The sequence below is a fragment of the Chlamydotis macqueenii genome, chromosome 1 (genome assembly GCF_036417535.1).
Source record: "Chlamydotis macqueenii isolate bChlMac1 chromosome 1, bChlMac1.mat, whole genome shotgun sequence".
Taxonomy (NCBI): Eukaryota; Metazoa; Chordata; class Aves; order Otidiformes; family Otididae; genus Chlamydotis; species Chlamydotis macqueenii.
This window is the reverse complement of record NC_141556.1, coordinates 91,176,843-91,203,813: the sequence shown is the minus strand read 5'-3', so window position 1 is coordinate 91,203,813 and position 26,971 is coordinate 91,176,843. Positions and strand designations below refer to the sequence as shown.

The following is a 26,971-nucleotide window of genomic DNA, read 5'->3' as shown; positions in this document are numbered from 1 at the left end:
TCCCAGCAACAGCACAGAAAATCTCACCAGAGGTGGAGCAGCCAAGCACTGACCAGAAGACTCCAGATGTTCTCCCCCAACCACTGTTGAAGGCAGCAGGGCAAATTCCCTTCTCCCAGCAGCCTTATTCGCCTGTTCCTCAGAAATGCCGAAATACTTGTAAGGCCTTGCTCTCCCTCTCTGCCATGGGACAGGAGAGAGAAGTCAAAGCTGGTAAGAAAATTAATGTTCCATACATCAACAGTGTTTGTACTAAAATAGCACTGTAGACCATAGCAACCAAATGGGGCACTATTACAACAGGGGGGATCTCTGTGCAGTGTATGTGTCTCCGGGCACAGAAGGAAGAAATCAAAGCCCCTCAGTGTGTTGGGGAGACGGCATATTCAGGACTTAAGTTTATTACAGGTGAGGAAGGGGGCAGGGAAGCTCCAGCTTGTGGGCCATGCACTAAGAAGAACAGACTTCTAAAAAAGTAAAAAATGTGGAGCCAGTGGAAGTGGGAGGTAAATAGAGGTTGAAACAATTTTGGATGCCTTCTGGAGAAGCCCTAAAAAAGTTGAAACTTTGGCTTGATTCCCAGGCTCTTTGCGAGTCAGCAACCTTTTCTTTTTTTTTTTCCCTATAACCTTGGATAAGATGAAGACTAGACCAAGAGAGAAAAAGACATCTCAGAAAGAGTCCTAAAACAAACTGGGAGTGTGTAAGAAGCAAAGCCAGAAGTCTCTGTGGAAGATGAGACCACATTTTTGCCAGACTGTAGTTTGAGGATGCAAGAAAAAAAAGAAAAGGACAAAAAAGGAGACCTTGTTAAAAAATGATCAGTTGCTCCCCACCATCCTACAATGCAGAGTCAAACAAGTACCTTGTAAATCTTAAATATCCTGATCAGGCAAAGGCAGTTAGGGGCAGAGAAGGATGTGGCATGAGAAGAGCTGGCACCAAAAAAAACCTGCCAAACCCCAATGAGAAAAAAAAACAAACAAAACCAACCCAAAACAACAATCCTCCTTCTCTTCACAGCAGTTTTACTGAAGTTTTAAGAGTGCAGCAGAGAGATGGGCTAAATCCAAATGGTTTAGATAACCAGAAAATTCCCTTCCCACTCATCACTACCTAGTGCCTACAGAGTTGACTTGGGGTGACTCTGCCTGAGGGCTTCTGCTTGTTGTCTTCTTCGGACATAAACTAGCATCTCCGGTGCAACTCAAAGTGCAGCAGCAAGACTTTGGGCTTAGACAGCAGTGAGAAACAAACAAACATGGGACATAATTATCAAAGTTGCACATGTGAACAATATGGTCTTCTCAAATCTCATGCATCCACAGAGCTCTCTGCTTCCCTCATGTTCAGTGTTTGGCCCTACAAGGAGACTGGCATTCACTGAAGGAAGAAACATGAGCGGGGGTGTGAGATAATCTGTCTCTTCCAGTTTAGGTCTCATCCTCATCTCTAGTAATTGAGCCCCAAAGCATGAAGCTTAACATCCTTTTCAATATTTTTGTTGTGAATAACAAGAATATCCAGATTTGTTCACATTATCCTCAGGAACACATAAACTGTTCTAGTACTGCCAAGTTCTCATCTTTAAATAACTTTCCATGGCAATGAGTTCTACAGCTGTTTATAAACATATTGTATGTATACCATCTCAATTACACAGAGCATGCAGGCACTCTTCTGTATTCTCTATCCCTTCTAAACTTCTCAGGCTATGGTAAATTCTCTAAGATTCAATGAGAATTTCTAGCACCCTCTAGGGAGAATGAGACTGGCATATTTGACAAGCCTTCCCATCTCCTTTCATTTTATGCTGTGACATGAAACTTGGGTGTTGCAATCAATACTTATCTGCTTTTCTCTAGACTGGTTTTTATGCTGTGATTACCACTGTAATAACTAAGCTCCTTTTTTGACCCAAAGTGAGTATCTTTAGACTGTCAGGTGGAATTTGGGAGAATCTAGACTATTCTCTTCTCTATCAAATGGCCTTGCTGAGCTGAGGCCAGGTAAGTTGGATCAGGAATGAGATATCTGGTGGTTTTATATAGGTTTCACACTCTGTAGTTGCTCCTCAGCTGCTTATGCACAGCCAGTAAACGGCTCAATTGTTCAACCTTGGGCTGAGCACCATAGAGATCAATACAGCTTTTTCTCCCTGCCACTGCCTTTCAGTTTGCCACCACACATAGAATCATAAAATAATTTAGGTTGGAAAAGACCTTTAAGATCACTGAATCCAACCATAAACCTAAAACTGCCAAGTCCACCACTAAACCATGTCCCTCAGCACCACATCTACATCTCTTTTAAATGCCTCCAGGGATGGTGACTCAACTTCCCTGGGCAGCCTGTTTCAATGCTTGACCATCCTTTTCAGTGAATAAACTTATCCTAATATCCAATCTACCTCCCCTGGCACAACTTGAGGCTGTTTCCTCTTGTCCTATCACTTGTTAACTTGGGAGAAGAGACCGATACCCACCTTGCTACAACCTCTTTTCAGGTAGTTGGAGAGAGCAATGAGGTCTCCCCTTAGTCTCCTTTTCTCCAGACTGAACAACCCCAGTTCCCTCAACTGCTCCTCATAAGACTTGTGCTCCAGACCCTTCACCAGCTTCATTGCCCTTCTCTGGATCCACTTCAGCACCTCAATGTCTTTCTTGCAGTGAGGGCTCCAAAACTGAACACAGTATTCGAGATGCAGCCGCACCAGTGCCGAGTACAGGGGGACGATCACTTCGCTGCTTCTGCTGGCCACACTGTTTCCGATACAAGCCAGGATGCTGTTGGCCTTCTTGGCCCCTGGGCACACTAGTTCACATTCAGCTGGCTGTCAATCAACACTCCCAGGACCTTTTCCAGCCACTCTTCCCCAAGCCTGCAGCATTACATGGGGTTGTCGTGAGTCAAGCACAGGACCTGGCACTTGGCCTTGTTGAACCTCACACAGTTTCCCTCAGGCCATCATTCCAGCCTGTCCAGATCCCTCTGTAGAGCTTTCCTACCGTTAAGCAGACCAACACTCACACTCAACTTGGTGTCATCTGCAAACTCACTGAGGGTGCGCTCAATCCCCTCATCCAGATCGTTGATAAAGACATTAAATAGAACTGGCTCCCCAATACTGAGCCCTAGGGAACACCACTTGTGACTGACAAAGGTGGCATTAAGTATCTCAGCCTTCTCCTCATGTTTTATCACTATGTTTCCCCCTATATCCAATAAAGGATGGAGATTCTCCTTAGCCCTCCTTTTGTTGCTACTGTATTTACAGAAACATTTTTATTGTCTTTTATAGCAGTAGCTAGATTAAGTTCTAGTTGGGCTTTGGTTCCTTGCCTTCTGAAGAGTTTTTGGTCACCCATTGCAGCACTCCAGTTAGGCGAGTCATCCCACCATGTTTAGACAATGGCAATGATATAATAGTTTTCCTGCTGCACAATGGCTTCCAGCTCCTCCTGCTTGTTGCCCGTGCCGCATGCACTACTGTAGGTGCACTTCAGTTGGGCTATTGATCCTAACACCTTTTTGGGGGGAGAAGCTCTAATTCCTATCTGACCATTCTCAGGTACTTCCATGGTTTCTAACGTGGGAAAGGAGCAGAAACATGAATGGGACTGTTTCTGTTAGCTTGAGTACAAGCTCCTCAGGATAGAAGCTGCCTTTTTCTTCTGTGTTTGTCTGTCTCTGGTAATGCAAAGATCTTGCAACAAATGTCCATGTTCATATTGCTGCTAACCCAATACACAAGGGGCCACTCTTCAGGGCTTCTGTTGAGAAGGATTTTATTGATAACAATATGAACACACATGAATCTTTATTTTTCCCAGGAAGCTCTTTTTCAGTCAACCAGGCATCCAGCATGGCTCTGAATAAGATTGAGAGATGAGGAGTAATAAATGTTAAAGCCTCTGAACTTTGATCTCAGCAGCTTATGGGTAGGGAGAAGTCGCATTAGTCTGAATAAACATAAGTCAAGAAAGATGTGAAGTAAAACTAAGATGAGCTCAAAAGCAGGCATTGCCTACCATCTGTAAACTATCCTACTGGATTCTTTTCTTGGCTGTGTTAGTTGTTATCTTGGTGCACAGTACAGGGAAAACACAGTATCTCCAAACATAACCAGACATATATGGGTAGGCTGCCTGCAGTAGGCCACGCAGAATGTGTCAGCGTGATGAATGAGGCCCTGTGCTGGGACCTTATCCAGGATATAGTGCAACTACTGGGAATTTGATTGGACTGGATTCAGTGAGGAAAAAATAATCTACACCTTTGGAGGCCATGGATCATAGAATCATAGAATAGTTTGGGTTGGAAGGGACCTTTAAAGGTCATCCAGTCCAACCTCCCGCAAGGAGCAGGGACATGTAGGTGATAAGTTAACATTAAGGAGAAGAAAACAACAGGATAACACTCACTCATCATACAAAGTCACTGAGGGGAGAATCTGGGCTTTGATATTTCCAAGAGATGAGAGACTGTAGCATATCCCCTTGTGAAATATTTCTAATGCTGACAACTGCTAACTCATGTAGTACGTATAGGAAATCATAAATCCTTATCCCCACTCTAACTGAACAAATCACAGTTTCCTGACAAATCCAATTCAGAGGGCTGCTACAGTCTATTCCATGCCTTACAATCACTAACTGGGATAGCAAAAGTCATAGGGCACAGCAGGTTTAATAAGCCCACAGCTGTATCCTGAATCACAGGAAGGGACTGGTCTATGAGCAGAGAGGTGCTGGCCTGTTGCTGGAAGCTGCAGGTCAGTGATCCTAGAAGCAAGCTCTGCTGACTGGAGGAGAAGACCTAATGAAGTTGTTTCTGCTCCCAGGCAATGCCTATTAAACTATCCGTAACTATTTAGACCAAGTTGCCAACGTTCTACGGCATAACAGCCTGACAGATAAAAAGGAAAAAGGCCTGGCTGACTCTCTCTACCTGCTCTGTCAAAACCCAATCAGTCAATCATCTGAAGAGAAACTGAGGTGGAGAGCAAGGACTTGCATCGTTCCAAGGAATGTCATTCCTGCTTTCATTGAATTTAAGCTGATCTGTATTGTCAGTGGCCATTGGAATTATTGAAGTACTTTTTCCCTTACCTGCCTTCCTCTCAGGTGTCAGTGCTGCAGCCAACAACCACAGTCACACTTCAGCTATCTCACAGCCTAAGGAGAAGGGTTTTTTTTCCTACAGGTTGCTTCAGGGCTTGGGGACTTACAGCTGATGTGAGAAAAATGCCTAGTTCAACTACTCACTGAAGGACCAGCAAAGCAAGGGAAGTAGCATTTTAAAAAGCAATTTTTTTAAAAAAATACTTCCCAAATATGCAGATGAGTGGGCTATGATCACTCCTGAGGCCCAGCAGCATTTAAATGAACTATCGCATCCCTGCCTTCTTTGCATAAGTAGGAATACTGCTTTCCCTTTGCATTTGTATCTTCCACTTCCCAGACAACAAGAAATAAATCATTTCTGTGGTCCTAGCTCAGGTAATTATCCAACAAACACTATTGATGAAGTCAATGAATTAAAGAAACAATAGACAAATCTGCTAACTAACTCCTTGAGGAGAGTGCACAAAGAAAAAGTAATATGGCCCTCTTGCCCCTCAATGCTGGTTTAATTTCACAACCTGTCCATTCAAAACCTCCTACAGAAGCTCAATAACGCTCGTTCTTCCAGTTCTGCAGTCATGAGTTTTAACTGCAAAAAAAATCCAAGGAGAGAGATCGATCTTAGAAACCTTTACAATGATCTAAAATAGCTCTTTGATGCATAGCAGATGTCTTCAAAACTAGCATAAATGGAGCCAAAATGCCTTACAGTTCTGGAAAAATGATATTAGAAGATAAGACGTGTTCTTAACTGCAGCAGCTCTGGAATAGATTGGGAATTTATATTAATTGTTAAACTCAATGAAAATATTTAAAGGAAGCACTTCTGTCCCCCATTTTGGGACAAGCGCCTTACTGGGCTACATGATGCACAAAGACTTGATGTTTGCCTGAAAGCAGTTCATGGGCTGAGATGGGGGAAAAGAGAGAGAACAACAAGCAGTGTGACATGGAGGTGACAGACTAGGAACTGCCTGCCCTCCATCCCTGGCTCTAGTCAGTTAGGAAGGGGGTGCTTGGCAGGCTTCACTGTAAAGGGGAGGATTGAGGATGGACTGGAAGTGAGGTGGTGAGATGGCACTGACAGATGCTAACAATACAACACCTCTGAGACACAGCACAGGAGAAAAAGCGTGAAGGAGCATGCTGGAAAACTGAAAAGCAAACTGAGGAAAACCGACCCTGAAATCAAAGCAGGGATGGGATTCTCTAGTCCTGTAGCTCACCAGAGGGGATAGCCAGAGTGAAGAATTGCTCTGAGGAATCTTAAAAAGGGAGAAAAGAAGTCTGTGTCTGATACAATGGAGTAGGTGGCACAATTGGGAAAAAAAACATGAAATACAAGCATGCAGACAAAGGGTTGAGTAAGGACAGGAATTTTCTCATTACTGCTCTGAACAATGCATCTCATGTGTATGAGGCCTTAGTTTTCATAAAGATTTAATCCAGCATCCTTGTAACTCCCTTAACTTGGACAATGTTAGGCCATGTTCATGGAACAGCTAGGGAGTGTCTCCTACTTGAATAAACGGAGGAGTTAGATGGAGGACTGAAAGACTGAGGCAGCAGTAAGCTAGAAGATTCGACAGGAAATAAATCTTAAGAACTGAAATACCAGAATTAGAAGATTCTAAATACACAATTAAAGGTGAAAAATATATTCTATTCCCCTGTATATGCAAATGGCACAGTCATGCTTAATACTGGAAAACAGCAGAAGAGGAAAGTCAGGTAGTGACGATGATACCACAGAGTAGTGTTCCCCTCATCAGCTCTGCTCCTCCCACCTCCTCCTCACAGTCCTTCCCTGTCTTCTTTGTTTTGGAATGGCAAAAAAAAATGGGCCAGAAATACAAACTGCATATCTGGCTTTCATACACATGAAAGCTCAGAAGGACTTCGATTTGGCTGAAGGGATGAGACAGGAAGTCTGAGCAACCCCAGTCTGAACCACAGACCCCAGATCCAGGGGCTCCTGCATGCAGTCTTTGGACTGAGCTCTGTTTCAATGTGTCATTCTGCCCTTCTCTCTCAAACCTTCTTTCTGCAATGCTCTCCCCTTTTCTGGCTGCTGAATTGCAGTAGATAGCTGGACTGTCTCTAGCACATGCGGAAAGCTCGTACTCTGATTACCTCAAACCCTCTTTAACCCTTTACATATATGGAATATCACAGAAGACTATTCATACGGAGCTAATCAACGCTTTCCCCACACATTTTAGATGACAAAATAAATCTGGTAAAGAGTTCTTCTCTCCTCAAAGTACATGATACAGAGGAAGAGAAACCTACTTCTTGTTCCCATCCTACTAATAAATCTTTAGAGGGTGAAGGTTTCCTTGCAACCAAAGCTAACCCCATAGAGTCTGACTACTGAAAGAATAGTTTCCTTCCAAGCTTACGACATCCTTGAGTGTGGAAGGCACAGTTAGATAGTAGAACAAAGAGAGTGAGGAGTTCTACTTTATTTCATCTCCATCCTGCTCTTCACTCATCTTGCAGATCAAGCATCTTCTTTACTCATCTCACAAGATACAGGAAGGCTGTCTGCCAAAGTGGAGAGTAATACGAAATCATCGGTGCCACTGTTTGCCTCTCCCTTTTAAGGCAAATCAGTGGGAAGAAAAGTCCATGTTTTTCAGAAAGAACCTCTTCTATGTAATATGTAAACAGAAATCCTTTCCGCTGTCTCTGGCACCAGCAGTGTTTTGTCTCCACCACCATGCTGTGCATTACCAGCCATAGAAATTGGGACAACTAGATGAAGACCAAAGCTAAATAGAATTACAGGTCAAATTCTGCAAAGCATCTACTGAAGTAATTTCATTTGTTCCCTTGGACAATCTGGTTATCGTGCCTGGGAAATCACACTGCAAAACACGCTTGCAGTGCATTTAAGATTCCTGTCACCTTTGCGCAGCTGCCTGTATTGCTACTGACATTTTTTTCTTGATTTTATAAGAGAAAGAAACCACTGTACAGTTCTCAAACCACAGCACAGTAGAGTCCAGTTGGGTCTCTTACCTGTTGGGGTGAGGTGCCTCCAGGTGATGACAGGCTCAGGACGCCCATTTGCCATGCAAACCAAGGTCACATTGCTGCCCTCATTCACGGTGATGTCCGAGGAGATATTGGAGATCTTTGGTGGAACTGTGGAGACAAAAGAAAGCTGGACCTCATTACTCAGACTTCTGGAGGGCAGCCTGTCTGAATCTTTAACCTACCTACTTATTAACCAGAGGCAACCACAGACTCCTCTCACAGGAAATTATATCAGAATAATAAGTACCACTCCTTCAAGGATCTGCAGGTAGAAATGGCCTTTGCTGCAACTGTGATGCTTTGTGTTTGGACAAGTTTGGGAGCCTTCACAAAATAACCTCTAAGAACCTGCTTAACTGCCTCAAGGCTGCACGGATGAAGTCAGCAGGCTCCAAGCACTGTCCACCTCATTTTTACACTTCAAACAGTCTCAGATGCAGTTCTATGTCCTCCTGCAGAGTCCTAGGCCTCAGGGCACTGGCTCTGAGGGTGTATTAGTTATTGCTACTTCCCATGGGCAGAGGGAACCCACAGTACTAGCCAGGACCCTGCTCTGCTGCTCATGGAACCAAGTGCTCACCGGCAATTGAACCAGAGAGCTGTTAAGCTAATTTCTGTTGCAACTGCCGTGACGAGGTGAAAAGCAGGGACACGTACCATGGCTAATAGGAATTTGTTGAGGGAAGGTACAACAGTAACAGTGGGAAGGTTTCTGCAACATCTTTCAGCCAAGAGGGATCCCCCATGGGTTGCCCGCAGTTGGTAGTTTGTGGCTGACTGCACCTCACATGGCATAGCAACAAAAGCATGATAGGATCTTTAAAGATTCACAAGCCATGGCTCGGGCATTCAGGATCCTTAAAGACCTCCAAGCTAACTGAGTTTGTGTCATGGGACCAAAGTGACCACGCTGAAAGCTGAACAGGTATCTCCAGGTATGGAGCGTGCTGGTGTATGAGCCTCCAAGCAGACCAGGCTGTTGCAGTCTCTCCTCTCTCACAGCCATGTCTTGCTTCCATGTTTCACACCCCGGAGGTGGTGAGGGAGTCTGACTAAAAAGGAATCTTCTTATTTATTTATTTATTATACTTTCAGCTTCCAAATTTGTGTGTAGTGAGGAATGAAACAACATAATTTTCTGCTTTGCCTACCACAGAGTAAACAGACAGCAGCCTCCCCTTCCCCCTCCCTGGAAGGAGCAGCTGATGGTCCTTTTGAGGCAAAGCTGCCTACGAAAAGGTGAGGAAAAGGAAATGAAGCCTGAAGAGAGCAACTCACCACTTAGAACTGTGTTGCTGGATTCATAGGAATACTGTTTACAACCCACAGCTCATTAGTCCCTCCCTGTAGGCCCCAAACTCATGGACAAGGCTTCAGTGCCTATCACCATAGGACTTCCTTGGAGAAACAGGGGCTCCCAAGCAGGAACAGCACCTGTTACACAAAGCGAGCCAGACGTGTCTTTGCCAACAGGCTCACTCACCTAGGCAAGGAGAAATCTAAGCCAGGCATGTTGGGAAAGGATTGCCATAATCTGGGAAGTGACGACATGGCACTAAGTGAGGGCAGTGAGGAAGCAGCTGGGAGGCAACACACCAGGGAAAGGCTTTTGCACTCCCCTTGTGAAAGCAGGACAGCTGAGGGCTCATCTCAAATGTCTGTGCACCAATGCAAACATCATGTGAAAAAAAAAACCAACAGGAGGAATTACATGTTCACAGAGATTCACAGTGCTATAAACCCGTTGGGATGACAGAGACTTGGTGGGACAGCTCTCAGGATTGGCAGTGCTGTGTGGGATGGATACAGGCTTTCCAGGAAAGACAGGAGGAAAAGGTGAGGAAATGGGGTGTGCTCTCTGCAAAGGAGCGGCTGGCGTGCACCCAGCACCGCCTTGGGCGGTGAACTAGCTAGGATATCACAGTGTCACCACTGTTGGTTGGTGTCTGCTACCAACCATTTGATCGAGAAAAGGCAGTGGATGAAGCCTGCTTTAGACAAATAGAAGTCATCTCATAATCACAGGCCATGGTGAGGGACTTCAACCACCCTGATATTTGCTGGAAGGGTGAAAATGCTGGACTCTAGCAGTCCAAGAGATGTGGGGGTCCAACAGGCTCAGCATGAGTTAGGAGTGCACTCCTGCAGCAAAGACAAAGCATCCTGGGTTGTATTAGCAAGAGTGTAGCCTCATAAGTGGAGGGAAGTGATTATATCCCTTTTTATGGTGCTTGTTAGACAGCACCTGAAGCACTATATCGGTTTTGGGCTCCCCAGTACAAAAAGGCCACTGACATACTGGAGCAAGTCCACTGGAGGGCTGCCAAGATGGTCAGAGGGCTATAGCACATGACGTACAAGGAGAACCTAAGAGACCTGGGTCTGTTCAGCCTGAAGAAGACAAGGCTGAGGGGAGACTACTGATGTCTACAAACATCTAGTGGGAAGGTGCAGAGAAAACAGAGGCAGGCTTTTCTCAGAGATGCACTGTGAACAGCAAAAAGCAGCAAACATGAGCTGCAGCATGGGGAACATTCTGACTCAAAATGAGGAAAAAGCTTTTACTTTTGGGAGGTCAAAGACAGGAACAGGTTCCCCAGGGAGGCAGTGGAAACTCCATCGCTGGAGAGATGCAAAACTCACTTGGATAAGGCCCTCGGCAACCTGCTCTAACTGGCACGAGGAAGGAAAAGGTGAACTTGGAAGCCAGTTTGCTGCTCAAGAGCTAGAACTGACAGTTGATTAGCTGAGAAGCAACCAAAGCAAGGCACATAAGGGGAACAGTTGACTGCACCAGGGTCCCCTTCCCTGGAGAGAAGGAATTTCAGACTAGGGATACCTGCCTAACAGTGCAATACTGAGTGAAGCGAAGCATAGCAGAAAATAAACCCCTTCCTCTCAAAGCAAAATCCTCTGACAAACACAAGCCCTGTGACATTTCACATTGGTGATACACTGCGAGCCATCAGCAGCATGTCTGCACACGTAGGAAGAGGTAGGAGGCAAAAGAACAAAACAAAATAGACATTGTTGGAGAACGCTGAGGTTGTCAAAGAATTTGATTCCACCGTATTGAGGGGTACATGAGAGTTTCACTGACTGAGATCCATTTTGTGCCTCCTCCCCCTTTATCAGACATCCATTCTGCATAGCAAATGCCTGGCAGTACAAAACAATGATCACACATTGAAAGAGAGCAAATACCTTTGCCAGTGAATTCCCTGAGACTGGATAAAGAGCACCAAAGCAGGGAGGCAGCTTGTAGCACCATGCTGAGATCTGCCTCAGGACTGCATCGGCAGGACTCAAAAGCACTTTCTCCTCCTCTTTTCTGTCCCTCTGGATGAGGGGAGTCCCCTGTCTCACGGCTCAAGACAGACAGACCCATCGCTCCAGCCAGCAGAGCCGCAGGCTGGGAGAGCCCTGCAAGTTCTGGTGCAGAAATCCAGACTGTTACTCTTACCACAGGGAGCAAAGCAACTCGGGGGGCCACCTCAGTCCCATAGCAGCACAACTACCTGTAGTACATACTGCATTTCAGATCTGGGACCAACACGCACTGGAGGGGACAGAGAGGCTTAGTCTGGGAAAGAGCAACAGAAGCTGTTATTTTTGCAAGAGTTGTGCCCTAGCTGCTCTGTCAGGGGACACAAGGACAGTGACTTTGGAACATCCTCAGCACAGCTTCTTTGGTGTGCTGGCAAAGACGGATAAGCAGAGCCCAGAAGTAGAACCATGGGCTAGGTGACGATTTCAAGGTTTTATCTTAACCTCAAGGGGTTAACATCTGCATCAGGAAAAAAAAAAAGCCTCACAACAAACCAAGAAGGACTAAGCTCAAGCAGGACTAGCAGATGGAGCTGTAGGCCAGCCCGATGTCCTAGCAGAATGGTGTGACAGCCAAAACAGTTGAGGGGAGAGCAGCGAAAGCCACTATGGGGCACCCGCAGCAGAGCTGCAGTTAGGACATGTGTACCCTGCCACCTTCCAAAGCTGACAAGTCATTTTAGTTTACAGAGGATCAACTCAACTCCGCAAATACAAACAGATCTGGCCATGTAGACCAAATGCCTAAGAGGAGGAGGATGTGTCCAGATGGTCATATCTGGCTCGTCACTTTTTCTTATGAGGGAGAAAAGTGCATCCAAGGCTGAAATCCTGTTAGGAGTATAATGGCTGGTTCCTTTCAGCTGCCACCTTGGTCAGAGGGCAAGGAAAGGCTGAGAGAAGGGGGAGTCGGGCAGGAAATTACTGCCCTGTGAATTTAAAACCTGGTTTGGTTTCATCTGCTTAGAATCCAAAGCCAGCTAGCATTAAAAGTGACTGGATCTTAGTGGCCAGTAATTTCACTCGGATAAAAAGTCAGAGACTTTTAATTTTCAGAGTGTCAAGCCAGTGTGTTAAAATGCCAAAACTGTCAGCACCAGCAACAGTTACCATTGCCTCCTTGGCACTTGTCATTATGTTGCACACACCGTTTTAGAACAGTCTTATATGAGAAGCTTTGACCTTATTATTTTTTCCCCTGTGTGGGTTGTGTTATGTTTTCACAGTTCCCAGACTGCTGGAAGAAAGATTGCTGAGAATAAAACCTCTTGGGACCAGGATCTTCTGGGTGTCGCAGCCTCCTTTTGCCCAGCCGTCTTTTGTTGACCCTCAACTGGAAACCCGTTTTCTGCCAGGCCTCTGAGAACCCAGACCAGGGGAAGCACTATAGTTAAACAGTGCTTTCAGGTGTTTTCATATCCAGCCTAACAACTCATCCCTCCAGGGGAGACCAGGCTGCTGCTGCACCCTTCTGGCTCCAGGGACATGGGAAAGCACTGCCAAGCTCTCTGGTACTGCTGAAGAAGACAAAACTGACAGACTTTTTCATCCCTTTCAGAGTAAATTGGACTAGATGACCTTTGAAGGTCCCTTCCAACCCTAACCATTCTATGATTCTATGATAAATGTAATATGGGGTATCCTTAGGATCCCCCTGCATGGCACGGTGAGCAGAGATTGATGTGAAGGAAAGCACCGTGCTGTACCCCACTGCTCCATTCCCAGAGAGGTAGGATCCCTACCCATGCCAGTGACTGATTCTGGAGAGATGGAAATGAGCTCCGAGAAATTCACGTATTTGTTTCTTCCAGATTTTACATCTACAGGACAAGCCTGATGCCAGCTCAGCATCTCATCTTACATGCCATCAATGGTAAAAAAACAACCCCTGAACTAACCAGTGCCTATTCTTCTTGAGAAGTTCACACTGGAAGAGCCAGTGGCCTGCAAAACAGGAGCGGGACAAAGGCAGAGATGCTGCAGGGCACCCTGGGCTGGGAGAACCAGGGGGGCTGCAGGGCAGGAGGGGTGCAAGAGCAAAGCTGGTGTGGGAACTGAAGTCCCAGGCAAGGCACAGTGACAGAGCTAGGTAGACCACGCTAGCGCAGAACCTGCTTGCACCAAGCCCATTCTAGTTAATAGCCATCAATCCTTCACTTTCATGACAACTGCAACTCACATTAATTTAAATAATAAGAAAGACTGAGACATGAAAAACAGAGCACACTCCCCCAGCACAATCATTGTTGCTCTCGAGATGAAAGCAAGTGATTTGTTTCCACAAAACATTACCGTGTCTCAAAAACACTGGCTACAGCAGTTATTACCAACTAAGGGCTGCATACGGGAGGCAGCAAGGAAACCACAAACAAGAGAACACGTAAACATCTGCTGTTATCCTTGCCTTTTATGACCAAAACCCTTCTGAGCTCAAAACTCCTCCTGACATATTACCTGCAATCATGTAGGTGGGCTGGATCAGCTTTATCATTCAAGGCTATAGAAGTAGGCAAGGAGTAGTGCTACACCCTTAATGTCCCAGTAAATGAGTTAGCCCAATGGTTAAGAGATGTGAGTTCACATCCAGGAGGTCAGCTCCTGAGTACCTTTCCAGGAATGCAATGGAGCATGCAACAAGAAAGCATCAAGGCCACCCTTGCTGAAGAGTATAACCAGCAATGCTTCTAGAGGTCTTTTCCTAACTCAGTTTACACTGGAACTGGCCATGCCACAGCTCACAAACAGTTCAAATATCTGTCTTTTGATCAGAGCCTCTAGACACAGTGGAGCCACAAAGTGGCAGGAATGGGAACCACTGCTTACCATAAGTGGTACTTACATGCAAGGGGTACTGATAGGCATGGAGCAGGGATTTCTGTCTCCTGCACTGGTTGCACTCTGCAGACCTCAGTGCAGGAGGGTGGGTTTGTGAGACAAGGGCAGGAAGCACTGGACTAGGAACTCAAATTGGGTATGGCAGGATGAAAAATGCAAAGAGAAGGACATGGAGATCTAGTTGGAAGACAGCTCCAAGTCCTGTAAACACACTCACACAAAGTTCACAGTAAGATGGTCTGACTGCTCCGTTTGGGCAAACAGAGCTTTGTGTAAGACCCTTAAATGCAGTCTTACACTGCGGGGCAGCTACTCCCCAATCTGAAATTACAAGACTGCTCAACAGTCATGTATTTTGTCAATAAGTCATAAAATACATTAAAAAACCCCAGAGCTCTAATTCCCACTCTACAGACCTAAGATACAGCAAAAGCTCTTTAATCTCTCCAAGACACAGAAGCAAATAGTACTGAAAATAAGAAAGCCCATAAGCTCCATTTAAGTGCCCTAACTGCTTGTCCCAAGAAAAGCACCTTGGATACAAATGGAGAAAGTCACCACAACCCCTTCCATACATCCTCATTAGTTGCTTCCTCTAGCCTATTTACCTTCCTCCCTGTTGGCAAGTAGGACCCCCATCTGTTGGGGAAAATTAAGACTCCCATCCACTAATTCATAGGAGCCCCTGGCTTTCAGGACAAAAAAAAAGGAAAACATCAGGACTTCTCTCCAAAGTCAAAGGAACTTTGCAGCCACTAAAGCCCTCCGCAGGTGCCTATCAATTAGCCTCGAGAGTTCTCATTTCCTTGTCCCCAGCTCCCAATTAACAGCACTTTGCAACAAAGATGCTAATAAGCCCCAAGGTAGAGGTAGGGGGGACGCTGACCATCATAGGCCCTTGAATGCTTTAGAGCTGCCACCTTGCTCACCAAAATTAGGGGTCCTTTCCTGGGGCAATTAATTGACAGCAAATTGGTCTCATTAGTCATTGTTTAGTTAAAGTGTTTAGTGGGGAGAGAGGGCCCGAAGAAGGGGCTGAGCTGCTAAATACAACTAAATGGTTTAATTTCCCTCTCATGTGTGCAGCAGGCTAATCACAGCTCTTTACAGCCCTAACAAGAAACAGCTTGTTGCTGCTTAGGTCTGCAAAGGAAGCAAGCTGAGGGCTGGAAAGTAAAATCCAGATACCCTTTGGGATGCGGCATGCTAATGTTTCTGAGGCACTTTGCAGACAAAATGCGACATGAGACCCAAGATGTGTTTTTCATGGTCTGATTCATGCCGTGGCCTCAGCCAGAGACAGATGAAGCGGTCACCAGGGCGGGAGGGCAGAGAGTGACCTTCTGCTCTCCTAGCGTTGTTTCACCCTGCCAGTGCCTTTCTCAGCATTAAAGCTTCTGATGAAGTAGAGGCAAATGTCAAAGGCTTGGTTTTGTTTTTTAATCCTCTGGGAACCAAAAACCTCTCAAAATACACTACAGTGTTTTTACAAGGTGTAAAAATTGCTTCTTTCTATTGTCTGAAAGGGAGTCCCTTGGCACATCCATTCTTTGTGGCCTTTATGGAAGGGTCTATCCCAGCCAGAGCATGGAAACCACTTGAGAGATCTGCAGTTTGCAACCTATGTGTGCCCCAAAACCACTCTGCCCCAGCATGGCAGATCTCCATCTGAGCATCGCTGACGATGCCAAGAGAGGCCGGGCCAAAGGAGGCACAGGGGCTGTGAGCTTGGGCCTTGCATCTTGGCGAGCTTCCCCCATCATGCAGCTGAGCCTCACCCACTGAGACGCCATGCAGGAAATTATTTAAATCCAGATGGGGACTGCACATATTGCACTGACTGGGAGCAGAGAAGTAGACAGGATGCTGTAAATCAAAGCCATGTGGAAAGCCCTCCCAGTTTGCTGAGCTGGGTAGCGTGTCAGAGCTCACCGCATTTGAGAATAAGAGCTGACAAGCCAAACCATTTTGTCCAAAGGAAGGCTCTGCCTCATCCAATACACAGTTAAGTGTCTGGTCTATTTTTCTACATAAAATTGCATGGGAAACACTTCCAGTACATTGTTTCTTAGCAGAGAGCAGCATGGAGTGTAAACCTATTACACTGTCCCATCCATGAGCTGTTGGAAAAGTCAGCACAGAACTGAGCTCTATTGCTTATACTCATTCCCTACTGACTTTATTTTGTTTCAAACTTGTCTCCATGAAATTGTTAGGAGATAAATTATTTCACTTCCTAACTGAGAGAGAAACAGCAAGAAAAAAAGTAGCTTAAGTCTCAAGCCAGCCTTCTTTTTCCATGCATGGATGTGACGTTGTGGGACAGCAATAAAAGGAGTGTCACTCCTGCTCCTAACCTAGCATCTCAGCTTTAAAACCAGACTCCAGCCTTTTAACCTAAAGCAGTCTCAGATCCAAGCCTGAGCCCCAGCCTTGGCCCGATTCTAACAGCATTTCACTCACACCTGACTTTTTGGTGTCTCCCCACCAAGCACAAAGTCACAAACCCAAGTTTGTGGATTGTGATGCAGCCCAGGAGAGCAGGTTCCCAGTTGCATGCTTACCATGTAAATGAAAACACAAGTGATATGCATGACTGATATCCCCTTATCACTATATTTTCATCTCTGGATATGAAATATTGGTTCCTTGCTACAAAACTTCTTTTTCTTTTCTATTAACATATCAGATTTATGCCAGGACTGCAGTGATCCACCTACCTGTGGTTCCTTTCTTTAAAGGACAGTTCTGTGCATTTGCTACTTGTGTTGCTCTGGTACTTTCCGCTTGTAAAACTGACTGAAAGCACTTTATGGCTAACCCTCCTAGAGAGGCCTGCTGTGAAAACACAGCCTTCTTCACAGGACATGTGTAAACAACAACAGAAGTGCTTGCCATGCTAATCCCCAGGGATTAACCCTTGGAATGCCACCTAATCCCAAACACTTTAAGGCCTACAGATGTACACAGCTTTTGGTCTTTGTTTCAAGTGTGTTTATATATTCCCTTAAACCATTTTTTAAATCTGGCGAGTATTTATTTAATGGGACTGAAACAACACAAAATCTTTTCTTCTGCAGATAGAATCAGCCATCCTGGAAGAGAAATTTTGTGAGAAAAGTTGTCCTTTGTGTTGAGATCCTCCAAAGACATCTCTGAGAATTTTGTTAAGAAAAACTTTTTCACGGAAACATTACGCATATTGGATGTATATGGTATGCAGCCGAGTCCTAATATGCAGCCTTTCTAGGGCTTGATTCAGTGCCCAGGGAGCTTGTCCTTTGATGTTAATGGCCTTTGGACAAATTCTTACACAGCAAGAATGGGTGATGGCTTCAAGGAAGGGTTGCAGCCAGAACTGGAACACTTTATTAGCCATTTGAGAGAGAAAAGCGAGATTATGGTTTTTTAACTGAGTCCCAGCAGTCCTTGGCTCCTGCCTGTTAACTCTTTCTTTGGGAAGCAGACTAGGCAGCACAGGCCAAGTATGGAAAGAAAGCACAGAGAAAAGCCTATGCCATTCCAGAACAAGAGGTACAGGTTCAGAGAGGGTTCCTATGCGTTAGGAAGATGACTGGGATTTTCCTGATTAGGCAAGCAGGCAAGTTCCTGATTAAGCAAGTTAATTTCAGCAAACCCACTGTGGATGAAGATGAGGTTGTCCATCATAGCTTTACATGTAGGAGAAACAGAGCCAAAGTTTTTGTTTGTTTTCAGATCTTATGCTGTTGCTTATGTTCAGCTCATTAGGGACAGACGGTAAAACCAACAGAACTGCCTTCATGAACCACCTGATGGACGTCCACACACAGGCTGAAGAGAGAAGACAGCTTTCTCCAAACTCTGTTCCCAGATTCCTTTGGCTGCCCATGGTTTATCCCACAGCCTCTGTGACAAGCCACAACTTGGCGAATACAATGCTCTAAGTGTCTTGTGCATACCACATACCCAAGAATCTGGCTCAGTTTCAACTGAGACAGACAGCTTCTCAAGGGGTAAGCCTTTCACTCAAATCAAATGCATGTGGTATATGTAAAACATCTTTTATTAGCAGGCTTGCCTTCCTTATGCATTGAAACGCGCAAAATGGAGCAGGCCAGCTTGCTGTAACCACCTTTCAAGATTGCTTTCAGGCTTTTAGGGGTGCAGAAAGCTAGTGTAGCATTTTGGAAATGCTGGTTTTGCTTCCAGCCAAAAGTATAAAGAACAAAGCTAATAATTCCATACTTGGACCTTCACATACTTTGGATAAAATTCACTCCTGTGTTAAGTGCACAGATTTGGAGAAGAGTGTAAAGTATTGTACACTGTCCTTGATCTACACCTCTCCAACTCATGGCCTAGGACAGCAGTCTGATAAGAAACCACTGCTGTTTCCCCATCAAGAGGATTCACTTTGTCCAGTTCAGCAAGTGACAAGCTATAACACAAGCCACCATAGCTGCTTTACTGAGTATGCAGAAGACTAATGTCATAGCAGAGACAGCTGCCTCTTCTGATGACAAAAGCCCCGCCAATAACATTTCAAGCAAAAATGAACATGAAACAAACCCCTCCATCTCCAAAAAATCCCAAATTTTGAGTGTGAAGAAGACTGGAAACGCAACTCCACATTTTTTTTAGCTTGGGCTGCTCAGCAAATTCCTGCATTGTCACTATTACTGGATCCACAGATGGTGGCCTTCCCCAGCGCACACAGTTATGAAATGCCAGCTGTGAGACCTTCAGTTGTTAGCTATTGTTGAGCTTGGTGGTAGCGGCAGCAGCGGATTTTCTAAAGGCCAGGGTGTTATCATCAGCCATCTGAGAAGGGAAAGCCAAAGAGTTCAAGGCAAAGAATCCCCTCTGTCAGAAATGCTCATCTACACAAATCTGATCCAGCAGAAAAGAGGAAAAAGCAAATACAGTACTCCTTGAAGTAAAGGCATCTTTGAAGTAAAGGCATCTAGCAGCTGGCTAGATCTGAGACGCGATTGTGGTGAACTCCTTCCCACAAACCAACCAAGAGCCAAAGTTTCTTGGGGAGGAAAGTTTCTGCTGTCTGAGGCTCGCTACCAAAAGACAGCACTCTGTTTTGGTTAAGTCACGTGCAGCAGCACCTTGTCTTGGACATTTCCCACTGTTTCCTTTTCCAAGCTTTGGTAAAGATGTGCTGTATACATGTGGACAACTGCAAGGGAGGGGAGAGATGAATTCCAAGAGCTGTGCTCTGTAAGCACATTACCGGTGCCAATTCAATTAAAGGAGAATCTCTCCCAGATTCCCAGGCATGAGGCTTATTCCTTGTAGCCTGCAGCTTTATCAAGACACATAAAAACATTGGCTGTCCCTCTTCCTCCAGTGGGGTTCAAGTCTGTCCTCTTCAAAACTGACATAATTTTTTTGCTGGTCTCTCTGTGTGTCCTGGTTTTGGCTGGGATGGAGTTAATTTTCCACTCAGTAGCAATGCGTTTTGGATTTTGTATGTGAAGAATGTTGATAAACACACTGATGTTATGAGTTGTTGCTAAAGAGACCAAGGACACTATCTGGCTTTCCAGGTCTTGCTAATGTGCAGGTGCAGGAAGCTGGGAGGGATATAGCCAGAACAATTGGCCCAAACTGGCCAAAGAGAGCATTCCATGACATAAATGTCACGCTAAGTACTTAAGTGAGATTGGGCTGGTGAGCTGGCTCTCTTTTTTCTCTTGCTCTTTGGAATTGTTCTTTACAAGTTTTTTTTTTTGTTCCATGATTGCTGCTTGGGACTGGCTGTATCAGTCACTGAGTCGTGGTGAGAAATTGTACATAATTTGCTGTTTTTTTGTTTGGTTTGTTTTGGGTTTTTTTATTATTGTTATTATTATTTTAATAGTAATTTTTATCATTACAATATATATTTTATTATCTTTTCCTTTGCTATCCTAATAAACCGGCTTTATCTCAACCCACGAGTTTTCTTTTCTTCGTGATTCTCTCCTCCACACCCTGGAGAAGAGGAGAGAGATCAAGCAGCTGTGTGGTACTTGATTGCTGACTGTAGCTTAACCATGACACCATGTTAGCAAACTGAGGTAATTAGCACATTATATGCTAGGATTGCAGAGAAATGCAAAGGACAAGAGCCTCAGGTACTCAATTTCCACTGGAACTGAGCAGGATTACCCACTCAAATTGTTCTGAGGGGCCGGGAGGAGGCTGGCCTAGTCAGGGATGTCCCTGCTCCTTGCAGGGGGGTTGGGCTACATGACCTTTGAAGGTCCCTTCCAATCCTAACCATTCTATGATTCTATGATTCTATGAAATGGTTAGGGTTGGAAGGGACCTTCAAAGGTCATGTAGTCCAACCCCCCTGCAAGAAGCAGGGACATCTTCAACCAGACCAGGTTGCTCAGAGCCTCGTCCAGCCTGGCCTTGAACGTTTCCAGGGATGGGGCATCCTGTGCCAGTGTTCACCACCTTCATTGTAAAAAATTTTTTCCTAATGTCTAATCTGAATCTACCTTGCTCTATTTTGAAACTGTTATCCCTAGTCCTGTCACAACAGGCTCTACTGAACAGTCTCTCCCCGTCTTTCCTGTAAGATGGGGAGAAACGCTTGAGCATCCCCAGTCACTGGTACCCGACTGGTGTCACGAGAGGTATGATGCCTTACCACCTACAGCTTCAATAGCTAAGTAGGATAAGCAGGGGAAATCTGCAAAGCCTCAGATTGTTAAAGGGAGTTCCTTATGAGGAATTATCATGCTGCAAAGTTCCTTGGTAGAGGAAAAAGGGCAAATCCAAGGCAGACCTATCCACAGGCAAATGAAACAGGCCTAATACTTCATTGCTGGTGTAAAGTAAAGATAAAATACTCTTCTACGTGAAAGGGAATGCAAAGGAGGAGAGAATCAGCCCTACAGTTCATAAACCCAAGGGAAAAAGCAAGACCCACAAAACACTGTCAAACTGAAAAGGAAGAGAAGTGTAATCAATATAGTTAGGGATACTGATGGATGATAGGGATACACTCATGCACTCTCCATTCTGATGGTCATGATATACTGGAGTCTGCAGAAATTATTTCCTTAAAGTACAAAGGGTGAAAAAAAATAAAGAAACTTTGCATCAGAACACAATGATGAAAACTCTGCCAAAGCCTGAGGAAAAGTAAGAGATATAACTGAGATGGCATCACACTATGGATCAACCTGCCACTGGATCGAGCGCAGACACTCGTGACAAATAGGCACAAGGGATGCAACGCAAACACAGTGTGACACTATATCCTGGGCATACGCTTGACGTATGGAGGATTAAATGCCACACACACACACTGTCCTGGGTAGATTGTATCTAGTGTTGACAGATACCTGAGGGATCTGTCTCTTTCTTTATATACTTTGGCAATTACCATGCCAACAAAGGATTATGGGATTGGGGGGGCGAGAAGGAGAGATCATTTGCTACTCTGTTTAACAGAGACTTTATCCTCTGGGGGGATTTTGTCAAGATGTTGGATTTCTTCTTAAATGATATTTCTACCTGCCTATACACATTTGGGGTTGATGGGCTTTTCTCCTTTCCTCTGTCCCTGCAACACAACAGCTCACTCTTCTGGAGTCTCAAACCAACTTTGAAGCAAACATGGCTTCTGTAAGTCCATTTGAAGACCACTGCCCTCAAACCCCACCCCGACACATGCTGCAAAGGCAAGAAAATAGCCAACGTGTTGCAAAGACCAATTCCTTCCCCTCTCTGGTGAGCCCTCTGATTGACGGCTCTGTTTGTCAAGAGAGACAGGCTGTCTTGAGTGTGAGATAGCTAACTATCACCTGGGGAGACTATTAGAGCAAGGAGAGGGAGAAGGACAGAGAGAAAGACAAAGACAGACAGACAGACAGAAAGGAGACCTGAGGAGGGGGAAAGAGGAAAGGAGCAACAGAAGAGTGTTGATGAGAGAAAGACAGTAGCACTTGATGAATTAAGTTGTCAACTTTGGCATCACCTGTGTACCTTGTCATGCCGATAAATTCATTGAAGCTGAAACCGCACCGTGAGTCAAGAGTGAGAGAGTGCTGATGGAAGGAAGAAATAACAGCCCATTTAAAGACTCAGAGCAATTTATTAGTTACCTCAGGAGGGAAGAAGTGACAATGGGGAAGGAGAGGTGCTTCCCCATCATGCTGGGTAGGAAAGCTTGTTTTAGATTCAAGCTGTCCACTCAGTAGCAGTGCAGAATGTAACGAGACTAACAGACACAGAGACCTGGTTCAAGAAGGAGAAGTGCAGGGGAGAGGCTCGCCAGGGTCCAAAGGGAACAGTGCAGACAGATGCCTTTGCCTCGGGCCATCCCTTGACGTGTTGAGGGAAGACGTTGAGAACAAGAAGCCAAATATCCTCAGTGTGAGGGGAGGCAAAGGGCGCTGAGCATGGTCAGCATCGCAGGGCAGAGGGAACGGGAATGAAAGCACAGACAGAAACCGCATCTCTAGCACAGAGGGGTGTTGTGATGGAAAGCTGGGAGGGAGATAAAGCCCTCTGCTGACTTTGAAGTTGGAAGCACGGCACTGAGATGCAGAGCTTTGGCTGTCTGTACCAGGGAAGCGCTGCACTAAGGTGCTTTCCCGCAGAGGTAAGGAGATTGTCACTGACTTGGTAAAGAATCCTGCGCATTTCCTAAAAGAGGAACTCACAGGCTCCTGCCATTCCCCAGAACTCCGGTGAAGTCTCTTGGATGTGACTGAGGAATGGGAAAATTAATGGTATGATGCCCTCACCTGCTGCCCAGGCAGCAGAATGCAGAGCTCAGAGCCACCCAGACAAGGGATAAGTACATGCTTTCTCTCCCCCTGATATTAAAACTTCCAAAACCGAACAGCACCTGCCCCAGCCTTTTGAGAAATACATTTACCTCTTCACTCCCTTCCCTTCTTTCCCTCAGCTCACCATTTCTCACACAGGAGCCTCTGCAACTCCTGTGCTCATGGAACAGTGTCAACTCCTGCCAAAAACTCTCCTGTTAGCCACGGAGCCTAGGAGTTGCAGAGGTTGATTTCCAAAGCAACCCGAGACCCCCTGTGACCTCATTTGTAGCCATCCAAAGATGTTTACATTTATGTGACTAGACACGTCCACTGACCCTTCCTAGCAATGCGCTGATCTCAACCAACTGCCAGGCATTGCACCAAGAAAGGGAAGGACACCACCTGCTCCGAGACTCATTCCTCCCACGGCCTCTGCTGCTGCGTGCTCCACTGATGCCCCAGGCTTGGACAGAGCGAAGGGAAGGAAGGAGGAAGGAAAAAACCCATATTTCCTCCCTCAGGTAGAAGTACTGGAGGTTTTTCTTTCAAACAGGGAGAAGTTTTGACTCAGTCTCACAAGTGGAGAAACTTCTCTTTTCAGCTTGAGTGAAACACAGAACACTTAAAACTGTCCAGGGTATTTGGAGAGTTTGGGCAAAAGCGTGTGTGCACGTGCTTGGCATTTGACAACTCCATGCAGAGAAATAATATGTACAGCATAAAACTATCATATGTGGGTATCTCTGTGTACATACATATAAAATATATACACAGTTAGAATGTGCATATATTTATAGATACATACATACTCACTTATGCACATATACACATACTGCCTGAAACTCCCGGTCTCTTCGAGAGCCTCTCATTTGGCTGGTGGTTTGTAAGCTGCCAAACAGCCACGACAAAGCTCTCCTGACTGAGGTCCCCTGAGCTGTGCGGCGTAGCTCTGTTGGCTGCCTTCAATCTAATATCAAATGAGAACAGGGATCTCACTGAGCCGAGCTCCATTCTGATCTGACTGGTCCCCAAATCAGATCAGCTGTAGTACCCTCAGGCTACGGCACTGTATTAAAGTTGAGGGCAGCTTTAATCTGCTTCACCGTTTGCACAGTGCTTGGCCTACTGGGAAATTACTGGTATGTCCCTCATTCAGGTAAAGTGGACACTTCTTTTCCAGAAGTTGTGATTTTTGGGTTCATATAACTTAGTTTAAATGATCTAAACTGTTAGCTTCCAACTTTTCTCATTCTGAGGGCACCTTGCAATTTCCCAGGGAAGGTACAGGTACTGTATAGTGAATGTAAATCTCCTGACAATAGGTTTCATAGAATCCTAGAACAGTTTGGGCTGGAAGGGACCTTTAAAGGTCATCTAGTCCAACCCCCCTGCAAGGAGCAGGGACATCTTCAACCAGATTGGGCTGCTCAGAGCCCCCTCCAATCTGGCCTTGAATGTTTCCAGGGATCGGGCATCCACCACCTCTCTGGGCAACCTGTGCCAGTGTTTCATCACCTTCATTTATTTTTTTTTTCCTTATGTCCATTCTGAATCTGCTTCCTTCTATTTTAAAACCATTACCCCTCATCCTATCACAACAGGCCCTGCTAAATAGTTTCTTCTCGTCTTTCTTAAAATCCTCCTTTTGGCTTAGTTTTCCTGAAGTCCATAGACTTCCTGGGAGTCACAGACTGAAGAGGGAAGATGACTCGGTGAAGGAACTAGGAGTGAGAATGCAGCCTGGTGCTCAGCTGAGCCTGCAAGCAGCCTGCAGCACAGCTCCGAGCGGCCTGGACACCCCTCCAAGGAAACACCACATCTTCCTCATGACATCACCACAAAACACATTCTGGGCTGCATCAAACACACTATAACCAGATGGTCAAAAGAGGTGATTATCCTGCTGTATTTAGCATTGGTGCAGCCTCATCTTGAGTGCTGTGTGCAGTTCTAGGCCCCACAACTTAAGAAGGATATGAAGGTCCTTGCATGTGTTAAAAGGAGGGTAACAAAAGTGGTGAAAGGGTTGGAAGGCATGTCCTATGAGAAGCAACTGAGGACTTTGGGCTTGTCTAGTGTAGAGAACAGGAGGCTGAGGGGTGACCTCATTGCTCTCGACAGCTTCCTGAGAAGGGGAGGTGGAGAGTGAGGTGCTGATCTCTTCTCCCTGGTATCCAGCAACAGGATGTGTGGGAATGGTTCAAAGCTGCACCAGGGGAGGTTCAGACTTGACATGAGGAAGTATTTTTTTACTGAGAGGGTGGTCAAACACTGGAACAGTCTTCACAGAGACCCCCCCTTGACAGAGGGGTCAATGCCCCAAGCCTGTCAGTGTTTAAGAGGCATTTGGACAATGCCCTTGATAACATGCTTTAACTTGGTCAGCCCTGAATTGGTCAGACAGTTGGACTAGATGATCGTTGTAGGTGCCTTTCAATTGAAATAGTCTATTCTATTCTATCAGGCCCCTGACATTTCAGTTCATTTTTCTCTGTCCTGGTGGTACCTGTTGGGCCATCTGTTCTGCTCTTCAGGTTTCCCCACAAAGGTGAGTGGGGTTTTTTTGGTTGTTTGGTTTTGTTTGGGTTTTTTTGAACTGGAGAGAGGTTGGGAGAAGGAGAAAGAGAAAGCCAGAGTTAGGTTCCTGCTAGGATGCTGTTGGCAGACAGAGAGAATGAGGAACTAGAAGGGTGGGTAGAGGAGCAAGGCTGCCTACAGAAAAAGGTTGGTACTGAGATGAGCTAAGAGAAGCCATAAAAAATGATGGCAAGCTGCCCTGTGCTCTGTCACATCTAGAGATCCTAAGCTGCACAGTGCAGCACTATCTTAGCTGAGGGACACAGAGCTTACAGCAGGTCCATCTACCTAGAGAAAAGACTGGAAAGTGAGGAATTCCAAGGAACTGCTACTTGCCATTACATGCCAGAGCTGTACACACAGATTTGACAAAGAAATGATAGGAATAAGGAATAATTGATTAAAAAAGCAGGTAGTGACAGCTGCAGAAGATACCGGGAGTTGGCAGGAGGGGAAAAGGCATGGGAAAGGTAGAACCAAACAACTGATGGGGAAGTACTTGTTTAATTCATCTCAAAAGAATATTACTGAAAAACACAGTAGGAGAGGCACAGGTGAGGAGGGCCACAGAAGAGGCACAAACCTGCAAAAGTGTGCCTGCATACATTGCCTCACTGCCAGCAACCTTCAGAGCTCGTATGTCCCTGTGGCAGTGCGATGGATTTTTCTCTTACTGTGGAGGAGAATGGAAAAAGTCTCCTAGTTCTTAGTCTTCTGTTAGGGGTATTGAATTGATTATCGACCCTTTAGAAACAGAAGTAGAAACAAGAAGCCGCAGGCATGGGGATCTTTTGCCACGTGTAGAGGCTTGTGGTACACAAGTGTCCCTGTCTCTTTGAAAGGTTACTGGCCATGTATTGCCCCAAAACAAGAAGTCCCTTCTAACCACACGCACGCCCTAACAGACATCGTTGCTCCTGAAGGCGCCCCACTGACTCTTTGCAGTGCCTAGCACTAGCTCCCTCCCATAAAATAAAGCCATTGGAATGCACACGTAAATCCCTGAACATCGGGATGCAACAGGAGTACAACAGCATCTACAACATTAACAGTGTCCTGGCACTGGGGCATTGGCCCTGCTGGCAGTGCTTATGGCTGTACGAGGGCTAAGCAGCGCTTCGGGTAGCGTCAAGCTGGGAAGCAAGCAGGAAAATTTCACTTCAGACAGCCCCTCTGTCCAGCTGAGAAGGTACATGTATATGGAAGGTATACCCATTAATGATTTCCACTCAAGCCCACCAGGCTGAGGAGGCACTGATCTCAGGACCATGCCCAGAGAGTGTCTGTCTCAGGGAA

At 45.6% G+C, this 26,971-nt stretch overlaps 1 protein-coding gene across 3 annotated transcripts in view; it reads right to left on the bottom strand.

Annotated features, from left to right (window-relative positions):
• Positions 1-26,971, bottom strand: part of LSAMP (limbic system associated membrane protein) — a 1,033,563-nt gene that overhangs the window by 111,882 nt on the left and 894,710 nt on the right. For all 3 annotated transcript variants that reach the window (XM_086761171.1, XM_086761161.1, XM_086761180.1), the window contains one exon: positions 8,151-8,276. In XM_086761171.1, the coding sequence (XP_086617297.1) occupies positions 8,151-8,276 (126 nt within the window). The remainder of the gene's footprint in view (positions 1-8,150; positions 8,277-26,971) is intronic.